General features: G+C 43.6%; 1 protein-coding gene across 7 annotated transcripts in view; it reads right to left on the reverse strand.

Annotated features, from left to right (window-relative positions):
- LOC138739474 (NEDD4-binding protein 2-like 1) overlaps positions 1-14,663 on the reverse strand; it is a 111,542-nt gene that overhangs the window by 86,874 nt on the left and 10,005 nt on the right. For 6 of the 7 annotated variants that reach the window (XM_069891607.1, XM_069891608.1, XM_069891609.1 and 3 more), the window contains exons 2-4: positions 8,973-9,100; positions 8,772-8,860; positions 3,930-4,006 (exon numbers count right to left, since the gene is read on the reverse strand). In XM_069891607.1, the coding sequence (XP_069747708.1) occupies positions 3,930-4,006; positions 8,772-8,860; positions 8,973-9,100 (294 nt within the window). Of the gene's footprint in view, positions 1-1,592; positions 3,461-3,929; positions 4,007-8,771; positions 8,861-8,972; positions 9,101-14,663 lie in introns of those variants that run through there. The other variant, XM_069891610.1, reaches the window with a different exon arrangement.

Genomic DNA, 14,663 nt, shown 5'->3' on the forward strand with positions numbered 1-14,663 from the left:
AGCTTGCAGGCGCCTCAGATTGAAGAGACTGCCATCCGTGCGGTACCGGATGTAAACAGCGTCTTCATTGTTGGGGTCTTTCATGGCTTGGTTCAGCATCATGCTGAAGAAGATTGAAAAGAGGGTTGGTGCGAGAACACAGCCTTGCTTCACGCCATTGTTAATGGAGAAGGGTTCAGAGAGCTCATTGCTGTATCTGACCCGACCTTGTTGGTTTTCGTGCAGTTGGATAATCATGTTGAGGAACTTTGGGGGACATCCGATGCGCTCTAGTATTTGCCAAAGCCCTTTCCTGCTCACGGTGTCGAAGGCTTTGGTGAGGTCAACAAAGGTGATGTAGAGTCCTTTGTTTTGTTCTCTGCACTTTTCTTGGAGCTGTCTGAGGGCAAAGACCATGTCAGTGGTTCCTCTGTTTGCGCGAAAGCCGCACTGTGATTCTGGGAGAATATTCTCAGCGACACTAGGTATTATTCTATTTAGTAGAATCCTAGCGAAGATTTTGCCTGCAATGGAGAGCAACGTGATTCCCCTGTAGTTTGAGCAGTCTGATTTCTCGCCTTTGTTTTTGTACAGGGTGATGATGGTGGCATCACGAAGATCCTGAGGCAGTTTACCTTGGTCCCAACAAAGCTTGAAAAACTCATGCAGTTTGGCATGCAGAGTTTTGCCGCCAGCCTTCCAGACTTCTGGGGGGATTCCATCCATACCTGCTGCTTTGCCACTTTTCAGTTGTTCGATTGCCTTATATGTCTCATCCAGGGTGGGAACCTCATCCAGCTCTAGCCTTAGGGGCTGTTGAGGGAGCTGGAGCAGGGCGGAATCTTGGACTGAGCGGTTGGTACTGAAAAGAGATTGGAAGTGTTCTGACCATCGGTTGAGGATGGAGATCTTGTCGCTGAGGAGGACTTTGCCGTCTGAGCTGCGCAGCGGGCTTTGGACTTGGGGTGAGGGGCCGTACACAGCCTTTAGAGCCTCGTAGAAACCCCTGAAGTCGCCAATGTCCGCGCTGAGCTGTGTTCGTTTGGCGATGCTAGTCCACCACTCATTTTGGATCTCCCGGAGTTTGCGCTGAAGATGGCTGCATGCGCGACGGAAGGCTTGTTTCTTCTCTGGACAGGACGGCTTTGTAAGGTGAGCCTGGTGGGCAGCTCGCTTCTTTGCCAGCAGCTCCTGGATTTCCTGGCTGTTTTCGTCAAACCAGTCCTTGTTTTTCCTGGAGGAGAAGCCCAGTACCTCTTCAGTGGATTGCAGTATGGTAGCCTTCAACTGATCCCAGAGGGTTTCAGGGGACGGGTCCGTGAGGCGGGTTGCAACGTCGAGCTTTGCTTTGAGGTTTGCCTGGAAGTTTCCTCTCGCTTCGTCTGACTGCAGTTTTCCAACATTGAACCTCTTTCTGGGGGCTTTATTGTTCCTGGGCTTTGGCTTGAAGTGAAGGTTGAGCTTGCAGCGAACCAGCCGGTGGTCAGTGTGGCATTCCGCGCTAGGCATGACCCTGGTGTGGAGCACATCTTGTTTGTCACTTTCTCGCACCAGGATGTAGTCCAGGAGGTGCCAGTGTTTGGATCGGGGATGCATCCAGGTGGTCTTAAGGCTGTCCCTCTGCTGAAAAAGGGTGTTTGTAATGACAAGCCGCTGTTCTGCGCAGAGCTCCAACAGGAGGCGCCCATTGTCGTTGCACTTGCCGACGCCATGCTTGCCCAGGATTCCTGGCCAGGTTTCTGAGTCTTTGCCGACACGAGCGTTGAAGTCGCCCAGGATGACAACCTTGTCGGCTGTAGGGGTACGTTGGATGAGGTTGCGCAGGTCGGTGTAGAACTTGTTCTTTTCTGCTGGTTCCGCCTGGAGGGTTGGAGCATAGACACTGATGAGGGCGATGTGACGCTTGTTTTGAAGTGGGAGTCGCATGGACATGATTCGGTCCGAGAGGCCTGTCGGAAGGTTTTCGAGTTTGGAGGCAATGAAGCTCTTGACCATGAAGCCTACACCAGATAGGCGTCGTTCATCCGAAGGCTTGCCAGACCAGTAGAGTGTGTAGCCCGCGCCGCGTTCTTGGAGGCTGCCTACATCTGCCAGGCGGACTTCACTGAGAGCGGCTATGTCGATGTCAAGTCTGAGGAGTTCATGTGCAATGAGGGCAGACCGACGTTCAGGTCGGTGGCTGTCGGTCTTGTCTAGCATGGTTCTGATGTTCCAGCATGCTAGCTTGAGTTTGTGAGCATCTTTTGAGGGGGAGGACGTGGAGGGGGAGGACGTGGAGGGGGAGGACGTGGAGGGGGAGGACGTTGAGGGGGAGGACGTGGACCTGTCCTCGGGCCTGCGCAAAGGAGCTTTTAGGTGGAGTGCAGTGCGCGCAGTACTGGCCCCACCCTTTACACCCATGGTTCGTGTGCCGTGGCCAAGCAAGCTGGGACGTGGCAGCGAGGTCCTTGGGTCGTAGGTTTTATATCGGAGTGGCCTTCTCCTATGCAGGTAAGTATTGCGTGTCTGAAAAAGGACAAGCTATTTAGGCCGTCAATTATTAGTTTAGAACTGTAAAGCACAGGGATAGGCCCTGCAGCCCACGATGTCCGCACTAACTTCAAATTAAACTAAAACTGCAGTTACACATAATACATATACCTCTAATGCCTGCATTAGAGGTCCGGGCAGTATGGACCGACCTAGGAGGGGAGGCAGGCCCCTCCAGCCCGGGTAAGAAACCTGCATAGGAGAAGGCCACTCCTGTCAAGAGGTACGATGGGGTCTAATCCAAGAGGATTTGAACACAACTGTAAATCACCCTGCTTCAATTACTTGGAGACCAAGTGAAAGTGAATCTGGAATACGAGAGTCTGGATTCCCTCATTAGAATGAGAGTCAGAGTTGTACAACAGGGAAATGGGGGTTTTCAACCTGACATGCTGACATTTTTGCCCAGCTACACTTGCTCTAGTTGGTCCATATTCTTCTTTGTTTTACCTGTCTAAATTACTTAAATGTAGCAGTTGAATCCAATTCCACCACCTTCTTTGGCAGTGAATTCCAGATATATAAACTACTGTTTGTGTAAAGTAACTTTTCATTCAAATCCCCCTTAAAACATCTTTCTCTTACCTTAATCCTAAAATAAGAATGTTTACAACATTTAGTTCAGAGGAAGGTTAAATTGACTTGAATTTAGAGGTAAGATGAAGAAGTTTTTCACCCAGAGGGTGATTGCAATCTGCACCTTGCCTGAAAGCTTTGTGGAGACAGGTATTTTCATAACATTTAAGTAGAATCACCAAGAGCACTTGAATCGGCAGGATATAGAACGCTGCAGACCAAGTACTGGAAAACGAGATGAGTACAGAAGAATACTTGATTGTCAGCTTGCACATGGTGAGGAAAATGGCCTCCTTCTATGACTGATTCTAAGTGTAATTGGCAGGAAAGATGGTCGAGCTCTCCTTTCTTTCAAATGGCATACATTGCCATCATTCTGTGTCAGGATGACATATAAACTTAATGAATTAGGAAGCAATTGACATGGAAGAAAAAGTGCTGAAAGTTAATTACTTCTACAATCATAAAACTCTTCAGTGCAGAAACAAGCCCTTCTGCCCATTTAATCCATGCTTAACTATTCTCCCTAGACCCATCTATTAGAAAAGATTATAAAACAATATTATGGAATATTTATAATTATGAAAGAGACTTGGGATGAGAATCCACAGATACATGACTAAATAAGATAAACAAAATAATCTTTCTGAAACATATAATTAAAGATTGGTGTTCATTTACAGAGTTAGCACCCAAGAAAAAAGCTGTTAATAGTTTGGACAAACAACAGTGGGCCTAGCACGCGCACACACACACACACACACACATTGCATTATAAAAACCTGTAAATTTCTCACAGATGCAACTAGTTATTCTCATATATGAAATGATCAAAAGATTTAAACCTGGTTAGCTTGTTAATATCAAATTTCCATGGGGTATCTGGTTCTCTGAATTTCACTTCATAACCATTCTCTTGTGCCTGTCGATGACAAACATTATATTTAAAATCTAAAGTATCAATGTACTGTATCTTAACAACATTTCAACCTAAAATTAACTCCTTATAAGATTATCCTTATTAATACAATTTGAATACATTTTAGGTATTTCTAACACTATAATGTAATACTGAACAATCTAACAAGCAAACACAAAAAATGTAATAAACTTGAATGAATTCCATCATGATTTCATACAGTTCTGCAAGAGATCACCTTAACCAATAACCAGTATAATTATTTGATTATAAACAGCTGAATTAAGAACTACATAAATAAGGTGCCATGGTTAGAGTAATGGCTAGCACAACACTATTACAGCACCAGGGAACCAGGTTCAAATCCAGCCGTGTCTGTAAAATTTGTACGTTCTCCCCACGTCTGTGTGGGTTTCCTCCGGTTTCATCCCACCCTACAAAATGTACAGGGTTTGTAAGTCATTTGGGCAGCTTGGGCTCATATTCTAGAAGGGCCTGTCTTCCTCTGTAGTTAAACTCTTGTTTAATTGAATTATTTTGAAAGCACTTCAATGTTCGTTCTTCAAGTATTGCCTTAATCGGTCATGCTAAGTTTGTTAACAATAGCCTAGGCATGCATTGCAAGCTGGCGATATTCGCCATTCTACAATAAGCTTCAAAATACTCTCAACTTCGTCAACTTGTGATTCCAGACAGTGATTCTTTTTGCTGAGGTTCTTAAAGATGGAAGTCCTTATGCCTGTAAATATTATTGACATTGGATAGGTGTGGATGTAGAACAAACCCGATGTCCTGGTGGCTGGAATATTATTAGCCATAACAGAAACAGTGAAGAATGGCAAGACTGTCAGCTTAATGTTCCAGAGTACAGATGCTACAGGCACAATAGAGGAGGAGCTGGGAATGCTTTTGTTGCCTTATGCTAAGGAGGGTATGTTGTTGAGGATCATCTAGCAAAGCTACAGGCGTAGAACCTACAAATGAGAAGAGAATAATAAATTTGTAGATGCTGTATTATAAACCCCTCAATAGTCAATAGAAACAGAAGCAGAAGTTAGGGAAACTGCAAATAGCTATAAAAAAAATAGGGCAGTACTATTGGGAGATTTTTTTTCCTTCCCAATATTGATGGGGTAACCATAATACAAATGGCTTGGATAGGGTGGAATTTGTTAAGTGTGTTCAAGAGAGCTTCCTTAATCAATATATTGATGGACCTACTGGAGAGAGTGGAAACTGAACCTCCACTTATGTAGGGAACCTTCTATTAAGATAGGGCATGACTAAATTGACAGGGTGGGGGGGGGGGGGGTGGATTTGGGACCAGTAACCATAACACCCATTAGTTTTAAGGAGATTGCAGATATTGAAATCTGAAGCAATAAACAATCTACTGGAGGAATTCAATGGATCAAGCAGCATCAGTGGAAGAAAGAAGATTGTCAACATTTTGGGCCCGAACCCTTGATTCTTTTTCTCCTACTAATGCTGTTTGATATGCTGAGCTGTTCCAGCATGTTATTTGTTGCTCCAATAATTTTAAATAGTTATGGAGAAAGATGGGACTCAGCCGATTTTAGAGCAATTAGGCAGAATCTAGTAGGTTGATTGGGAGAGGATGTTTGCAGGTAAAAGGATAGCTAGAAAGTGGGACATTTTATAAAGTGAGGCAGCAAGATAGGCACCACATGTTCCTATTGAAATGAAATTTCTGGAAACCTGAGTGACACATGGTATAGATGTTCTGGTCAAAAAAAAGGAAGCATTAGTCAGACTTGAAAATGTCTGACTAAAATCAAACTCATCTTTATGGATTCAAGAAGTGCAGGAGTATGTTTAAGAGGGAAATCATAAGGATGAAATGGAGCTAACAGGTAGCATAAAGGAAAACCCCAAGGATCCTACAGGGATGTTAAAAGTAAAAGGATAGCAAAGATGAGAATTGGTCCCATTAAACAGCAACTTGGCAGTGTTTGTCTGAAATCATAGGAGACGGGTGAGATTTTAAATAAGTAGTTTGTAGCGGCTACTTCGGTAGAGCTTCTAAAGCGATACACACACACCAGGTTAGTCAACACAAGACTGTTTTATTCAGACTTTACAGGCTTCTTTTATATACCTCATGACCCAGGCTCCATGGGATGAGGTGGGACATCATTATATGAGTTTGCTGCCGATCCACGGGACCAGCAGGTTTAAATTAAGCACAGTGAGTGAGTGTCCCATGCCTTCCAGCAGGAGACTACATATGACAACGTGCCCTTACTCGGCATGCAGCACTATGCGCGTGCGGTCCGTTAAATGGGTGAGTACCCAGCTATCTGTCTTATGGTTCCGCATGCCCGCCAAAGACAGTTCGCAATATTGCGCTGTGTGCCCGCTCAGCCTGCTACACCTTCTCATTAATTTTTACTGTGGAGAGGATTATGAAACAAGGAATTAAAGGAAACTATTTACATGATCCAGGCCTCTTTAGGGCACAATGAAGAGGTATTGACAGCCATGGGGGTCATCAGACAAATCCCCAGGGTCTGATGAAGTGCATCCGTCTGCCTTGTGGGAAGGTAGGCAAGAAATTGTGGAGGCTATTGGCAAGATATGTACATTTTCTTTGGTCTTGAATGAAGTCCCAGAAGACTCGAGGTTGGCTAATGTGCTTTTACTTTAAAAAGGGCAGTAAGAACATGACACAGAATAACATCAGTGATCTGAAAATTGCTGGATGGGTTCTGAGACAAGATCTAGCAGCATTTGGACTGGCTGGTAATGATTGAGGTAGTCAACGTGGCTTTGTGCCTGTCACATCGTGTCTCATGAATTGATGAGTTTTTTGAAAGGTAACCAAGAGGGTAGATTTGGCAGAGCACTGTATGTTTTGTATATGGACAGGGCCCCACATGGCAGGTTAGAACACTGGGGATCCAAGGTGAAGTGGTCAGGCATGTTTCTGTAATTACGCCAGAGGTCAGTTCTCGGCCCACCATTGTATGTATCTACATTAATGATTTGGATGTCAATATTGATCACATGATCAATAAATTTGCAGATGACACCAAAATACCTCATGTCCCGGGCTCCATGGAACAAGGTGGTGTGAGAGCTGAGTAAAACTAATATGAAAATATGAGAGATGATGAGAGATATATGTGTAATGAATAAAGCCAGTATGAATAGGATAAGGGTAGATAATAGAATGTAGAAGTAAAGTTAGTCTGGATAAGGTTCTTCTAGCCTTTAGAGAGAGTCTGCAAGTTCCGCATATGTAATTAGTAAGCCTTTAGACAGAATTAGCAAGTTCTGCATATAAGAGTTAGTAAACCCTGAGGATTGGGAAGGTGTGAATAAGGACAAAGATAGGTGAATAAGGACAATAAAATGATGGGACATACCCCCTGGTCCTCCAAGCTCACAGAAACAGCACTTAGGCAGACAGGATTGCCTAATGCCAAACTTATCCAGGAGGCAGAAGAATGTTGGGGTGGGGGGAGGGTACCTCTACACTTAAATGAACTGTATAAAAGTTGGGTGAGGCCCAGTATGTGTGTGTATTCCCAGGATAAGGGGAAGCACCCAACTTTGCATTGGTTATATAATAAATGCTCTTTGTTCTCAATTTTTGTCTCGAGCAAATTCTGTGAAGGTACTTCTGTTTCTCACAGTGGGACATCATTATGAGTTTGTTGCCAGTCCACAGGACCGGCAGGTTTAAATTAAGGACTGTGAGTGTCCCGCACCTTCCAGCAGGAGACTCCGTACACCATCGTGAGGAGGAGTATTTAAATTTAAAACGGAATCTAATAAATCAGTTGGGAAGGTGTCCAAGGAGTGGCGAATGGATACAACTCTGACAAGTGTAAGGTGTTCACTTTAGTAAGTCAAACCAGGGTAGGACTGACAGAGAATGGCAGGGCCCTGGAGAGAGAGTTCCTGTACCAACTCCTCAGCCATACATTCACTTGCCATAACTTATTCTTGTCCTCACTGACGCGTGGCACAAGCCAAAAAAATACTACCCTTAAGGCCCTGCTTTTCAGCCTCCTTTCCACCTCTCTATATTTACTCTTTAGGACCCACCTTTTCCAAACAATGCACTGCCCCGACGGCCATTCCCACTGCTCAGTTTATGCAACAAGAAAATACCTTAACCTACCCCACCATAGGCATTCTACAAATTTCTTCCCTTGGTATACAGTGCCAACCTGATTTTCCCAGTCTACCTGAAGTCCTGTGAACTAAATAGTCCTTTAAAATAAACTAAAACATACAAAATAGTACATTAACAGAAATTTCCCTCCCAACCACCCTCTACCCCATATCAAATCTTGTTAAGGCAGATTTTGCACGGAAATAATATTACATTCACTGCTGGATTTCATAAGGAAATCCAAAATCCAAATACATTCTCATAAGATATTGGAAACAACTTTAAGTCTTCCACAGTCACATGCAAATCCCTTTTTTTAGTTATGATGGGAAAAAGTAAGCTGCGCAGATAACGCCCAAATATTTCTTTGGAAAATTCAAGCAATCACATTAAAAAAATGGTTAGTACATATTTATGAATATTTAAAACATAGCTTCTGTAAACAATTAAATGGTTACGTTTGCAAAGGGGATGGTATTTCCAAGAAAAAAAACCAAATGACGATATATTTGGTTTTAATAGGTAGAAAATTAAACCACATTTATAAGCAACGAAAATCAGAAACAACAAAAAATCTTCAAATAATCTAGTACATATTTAAATCAAGTGAAATCTAGATTATACCATAACCACATATGGTTTCATTTCCCATGCTTGAACGTTGGTATTGTCTATAATAATTGGAGATATCCCTTGTCTCATCGCTGAGTTGGCTGAAAACAGATGCATTACACAAATGTATTAGGTATTTCATTGTCAACATAAAGCTTTGCAAAATGTCACAATAAAAATGGAAATCCAGAAAGATAACATTTTAGAATTCACCTCTATCATGGTTCCATTCGTGAGCTTCATCAAGTAAGTACTTCTCAAATAAATACGAACCATCTGGTCTGATGAAATAATCATCTGTACTCAGTATCACTGCACCACGAAACTGATATTTTAAATTCCTGGTTAAACAAAAAGTAGTGGTGAGGAAGTAAGAGAAGATAAATTAGAAGAATCTGGTTTCTCAATCCTCAGCCTAAATTAATTTGTGGTATTATACACAAAATAAAACACTGGAAATAAAATGGCCCTTAAGCTCCCAGAAACTGGTCAAGTTGTATTTGGCTTGTGGGACTGGGTGGGAAATGTAATGGTGTGCCTCACAGCAAGTCAGAATCCAGAAGGAATTACATCATTAGTGTAATTTGCAAGCAGATGGGGGGGGGGGGGGGGTGGGGAGGGATTTCTTCAAAAATTTGCAACCCATCTCACTTTAAAAAAAATAGTTTATAAGATTCTGAACAAAGTTATTACCAATCAAGGCAAGTCAGCCATGAGATAGATGATCCAACTAGACCAAACCTGTGCCATTGAGTCATACAGCATGGAAAGAGGCCCTTTGGCCCAAGCTTCCCATTCATCAAAATGTACCACCCACACTAGTCCCACCTGCCTGCATTTGGCACATATCCCTCTAAACTGATTCCAAAAGTGGGCGGTGCTGCCCCCTGGGGGCGGCCAAGTAGGCAGTGAGGAAAAAAAAGAAGACTGTCCGAACATTTATTTGTATCTTGGTTACATGGTCTGGGATATTGGGACTAGAAATTCCCAGCCGAGAAATGACAGGTGAACGAATCCACTGGGAGATGTGGCCACAATCCTATTGCTGCGGAGTGGACTGTCACCATATACTGGGTCTGCCCCTTCTGGCACTGCAGCTCCACCACTGCTTCCTGCAGGGCATCAGTGGATGCGTGTAGGGTCTCGTTATGGCCTGGAGGAGGCACCGCCGGGGGATGGCCCAACCCATGCCCTTTGCGGACGCATCCCTGCACTATGCTCCTTCCAGATGGCATACGGGGTGAAGGCGAATATCTCATTGATCCTGTCCTTAGTTAGCATAACATTATTTTCTACCTTCTGGGCCCGAACATGCACAGATGTGTGCTTAACCCACTGCTCTACTCATTATACACTTACGGCTGTGTGGCCAGGCACAATTCCAACACTATCTACAAGTTTACTGATGACAGCACAGTTGTCGGCAGAATCACAGTGTACAGGAGGGAGATAGATCAGCTCTTTGAGTAGTGTCACATCAACAATCTTGCACTCAATCCTAGCAAAACTAAGGAGATGATTGTGGACTTCAGGAGAACATGACCCAGTCCTCATCAAAGGCTCAGTTGTGGAGAGGGTAGAGAACTTAAAATTCTTGGGTGTCAACATCTGAGAATCTGTCCTGGAGCCTCTATGTTGATGCAATCATGAAAAAGGTTCACCAGCTGCTGTTCCTTGTGGAGATTCTGTATGTCACCAAAGATTCTTGTAAACTTCTACAGGTGTACCATGGAGAACATTCTGGCTGATTGCATCAATGTCTGGTATGGAGATGCCAACTCTCAGCTCAGGAAAAAAAACTTCAGAGGGTTGTAAACCTGGCCTGAAACATCACAGGCACCAAATCTCACTCCATTGAGGACATCCTCATGAAGCAGTATCTTAAAAAAAAGCAGCCTCTATCCTCAAAGACCACCACCACCCAGCTTATGCCCTCTTCACTCTGTTATCATCAGGAAAGAGGAACAGGAGCCTAAAGACGAGCACTCAGTGGCACAAGGGCAGCTTCTTCCCCGCTGCCATCAGATTCCTGAATGATCAATGAATCAAAGACACTGTCTTACTTTTCGTGCACTATTTTTTTAATGTTATTGTTGTAAGATGGTTCATAATATGAATGTTTGTACTGTGATGCAGCCGCAAAACATGTAATTTTGTGACTTGTTCATGGCAATAAATTCTGATCAAAGTGCACCTCTCAGAGACCCTAGACCCATTTCAATTTGCCTAAAGATTAAACCGTTTCGCTCTTGAGCTATATCCTTGTCCTTCCACTCCATTCTGACCCACCTTGAGAACAAACCTCATATACCAGGCTGCTGTTTACCTACTTCAGCTTGGCATTTAATATGATCATGCCCCAGAGCCTGGTGGAAGAGCTGTTCTGACTGGAACCCAACACCCCTCCCTGAAACTGGATTCTGGACTTCCTAATGGAAAAACCACAGTCTGTCTAGGTTGGCAGCAGAACTTAGAACACCGTCATGCTGAGCCCTGGCACACCTCTGGACTGTGTGCTCAGCCCACTCCTGTTCACACTACTGATCCATGACAGCAACACCGGCCGGATCCAGCTCCAACACCATCATCTAATTTGCAGAAAATACACAACAGTAGTTGAGCTCATCGGCAACAACGATGAGTTGCACTATAGAGAAGTGAACAGAGAGAGCACAAATTTTCTTAGAGTCCACTTAAGAAGTGACCTATCCTGGGCACATAACATCTTTTCACCTGTCAGGAAGGAATAACAGCATCTGCACCCTGACAAGGCTTCCAGTCACCATCCTGCCAACTTTCTACAGGAGCTCTATTGATAGCAATCTGGTTGGCTGAATCACATTGTGGCATGGTGTGTTCAGGAATAGGTTTGATGGGTTCAAAGAGAATCAAACAACAGTGAATTTTATTTACACACCTGGGAATTCACAAAAGGGCATGCACTCACACAGGTTAACCCGGAATAATACACAAATAAAATCAGGTGCAAGTAAATTGCTTCTAAACATTCTGAACTCCTGATTGGGAATGCACCATACCCATCCACCTACAGGCATAGCATACTAATGAACAGTAAGTTAATTACAACTAACAAGCATGTCAAATGAACCTAATTTCCAGCATCGACCACAGTACGGGATCCAGGACAGGCCCATTGCAATCAGTCCTCCGGTGCCTGCCTGTGGCTGGCAGCCTAGATTTCAGTCCTGGTCTCAAGCAGCACCAAAAAAAGGGACAAACAGGCTCCATGCATGGCTTTTCAATACAGGGCCTGTATACATGACCTGCTTGAACTAATCGAGTGTCCACCTCACCTTTGGGCAGATCTAATATTGACACCTAGAGAACCAATCACAGGTTAGCTACAAGAACCAATCTCACATCAGCCTCAGAGGTGGGCAGGTGAGGGTACTTCTGATCTCAGGCTTGTCATGGAATAAGTTAATAAAATTATGATAAAATACATCTTAAAAAGGTAAGATTGTGAGGTTTTAGTTATTAGGTCACATTTCACAAATATCTTATATGCCGTGCAAGAGTAGAATTCATGTCTGCAGTTGGCTTTGCAGAGACAATAGAAAGTGCTTATGAGAGTTTCACAAGTAAGTGTTAATGGACCAGCATGTTTGAACAGTGTTCAGGCTCAAGAATTGAGAAATCTTTTGCTGCTAGACTGGTGCCAGAATTTTAAATTTCTGGTTGAAGTTTGTTGTCCTAGGAGGGGCCTTTTGGTTTTGCAAACAGAGAGAAAACATCATTTTTTTTGAGAGCGAGATTGAGAGTATTCTGCAATTTGTGGTGAAGGCTGCAAGTTGGCAGACCTGCTGCACGACCCCATTTCAGGACAGGTTCTGATTTCAGTCTATTCTAAATCTCTGTAGTCAATTGCAGAAGTTGTGGTTGGATATTGTGTTTTTCCTGAATTAGGGGAAAAAGAACAACTTGGTGTACTTGGACTTACAGAAAGTCTTTGATAAAGTCCCACACAGGCTAGTTTGCAAAATCAAGGAGCATGGTATCGGGGTGGGGGGGGGGGGGGTAGGGTGTTGTCATGGATAGATAATTGGTTGAGAAATAGGAAACAAAGGGTTGGGATAAACGTGTCATTTTCTGGATGGCAAAATGTGACGAGTGGGGTCCCACAGGGGTCGGTGTTGGGCCCTCAGTTGTTTATCATTTATGTAAATTATTTGGATGAGGGGAATAAATAAAATAACTACATATGCAAATTCGCAGATGACACTAAACTGGGTGGTAGTGTGAGAGATAATGGATTATAGGAAGTGGAAGTAAAGTTAGTATGAATAAAATAAAGAATAATAGACTAGACTAGAGGAAGTTAAGTAAGTGCTGAATAGGGATGAATTCCGATAAGATGTGAGGAAGGGTTACGCAAGTACAATAGAAGAAAGGTCTTATAGTGATAGATAGAAAGAATTAGCAGGTTCTGCAAATAGAATTAGTAAGTCCTGGGGGTTGAGAGGTATGAATAAGGACAAAGGCAGATTCATGAATAAGAACAATGACATGATGGGACCCTGACAGGATACCCCTTGGTCTTCCAAGTTTACAAGAAACTGCACTTAGGCAGACAGAATTACCAAATGCCAAACCAATCCAGGAGGCAGAAGAATGTTAAGGGGGGGGGGGGGGTTATCTCTACACTGAAATGAACTGTATAAAAGTTGAGTGAGCCCCAGTATGTGTGTGTATTCCCATGGTAAGGGGAAGCACCCAACTTTTATACAGTTCATTTCAGCGTAGAGATTACCCCCCCCCCCCCCTTTAGCATTCTTCTGCCTCCTGGATTGGTTTGGTACTTCTGTTTCTCACAGTAGTGTAAAGAGCGAGGAGGATGTCAGGAAATTGCAAGGGGACTTGGATAGTTTAGGGGAGTGGGCAGAAAGATGGCAGATGAAGTTTAATGTGAGTAAATGCGAGGTTGTCCATTTCATTTTGGAGGCAGAAACAAGAGAGTAGAATATTATTTAAATGGAGTTAAGCTAGAGAGTGAGGTAATGCAAAGGGATCGGGGGGTACTTGTTCACCAGTCATTGAAAACTAGCATGCAGGTTCAGCAAGTGGTAAAGAAGGCAAACGGTATGTTGGCTTTCATAAAGAGGGGATTGGAGTATAGGAGTAGAGAAGCCCTTCTGCAGTTGTACAGGGCCCTGCTGAGACCTCACCTGGAGTATTGCATCCAGTTCTGGTCCCAATATTTAAGAAAGGACATACTTGCTATAGAGGGAGTGCAGCGCAGGTTTAGAAGGTTAGTTCCTGGGATGGCAGGATTGTCATATGCAGATAGGTTAGAAAGACTTGGATTATATGCGATGGAGTTTAGAAGGATGAGGGGAGACATGATTGAGGTATTTAGGATTATAAAAGGGCTTGACAGGGTGAAATCAGAGCACATGTTCCCAATGATGGGAGAGACTAGTGTAATGGAAGATTTAGACTAGCTTATGAAAGAAGGGATGCAGCTGCATCAGAAGACATAATCTCAATTCCACTATGAGGCCCAGGATCCATATTTAGTAGACACACCTAAATTCCACCGTGGGGCCCAGGATGCATATGAATCAGTAGACATTATCCAACTTCCACCATGAGGCCAAGAGATGCAGTTGTCTTTTGTTGGTCGCAGACTGTCAGGAGACCTTGAAGATAATTAAATCATTTGTTCAAAGAGATAAGATCTGAAGGAAACAACTTTTGGGTAATATAAGCCATGGTCCCACTGCTGAAGTTTAAGACTCTCCAAGAGGTGGCAACATCTCTCAGCAAGAAGAAGAACTTCAAGATTTCAAACCGACGTCACGGTCCGGGGAGGTGGAGAAGCTGCTACCGGCACCCAGACAACCTACTACAAGTGTGCAGTCGTCGCCTCGCTTTGGCAGTTGG

Source organism: Narcine bancroftii, chromosome 7 (assembly GCF_036971445.1).
Source record: "Narcine bancroftii isolate sNarBan1 chromosome 7, sNarBan1.hap1, whole genome shotgun sequence".
Classification (NCBI taxonomy): domain Eukaryota; kingdom Metazoa; phylum Chordata; class Chondrichthyes; order Torpediniformes; family Narcinidae; genus Narcine; species Narcine bancroftii.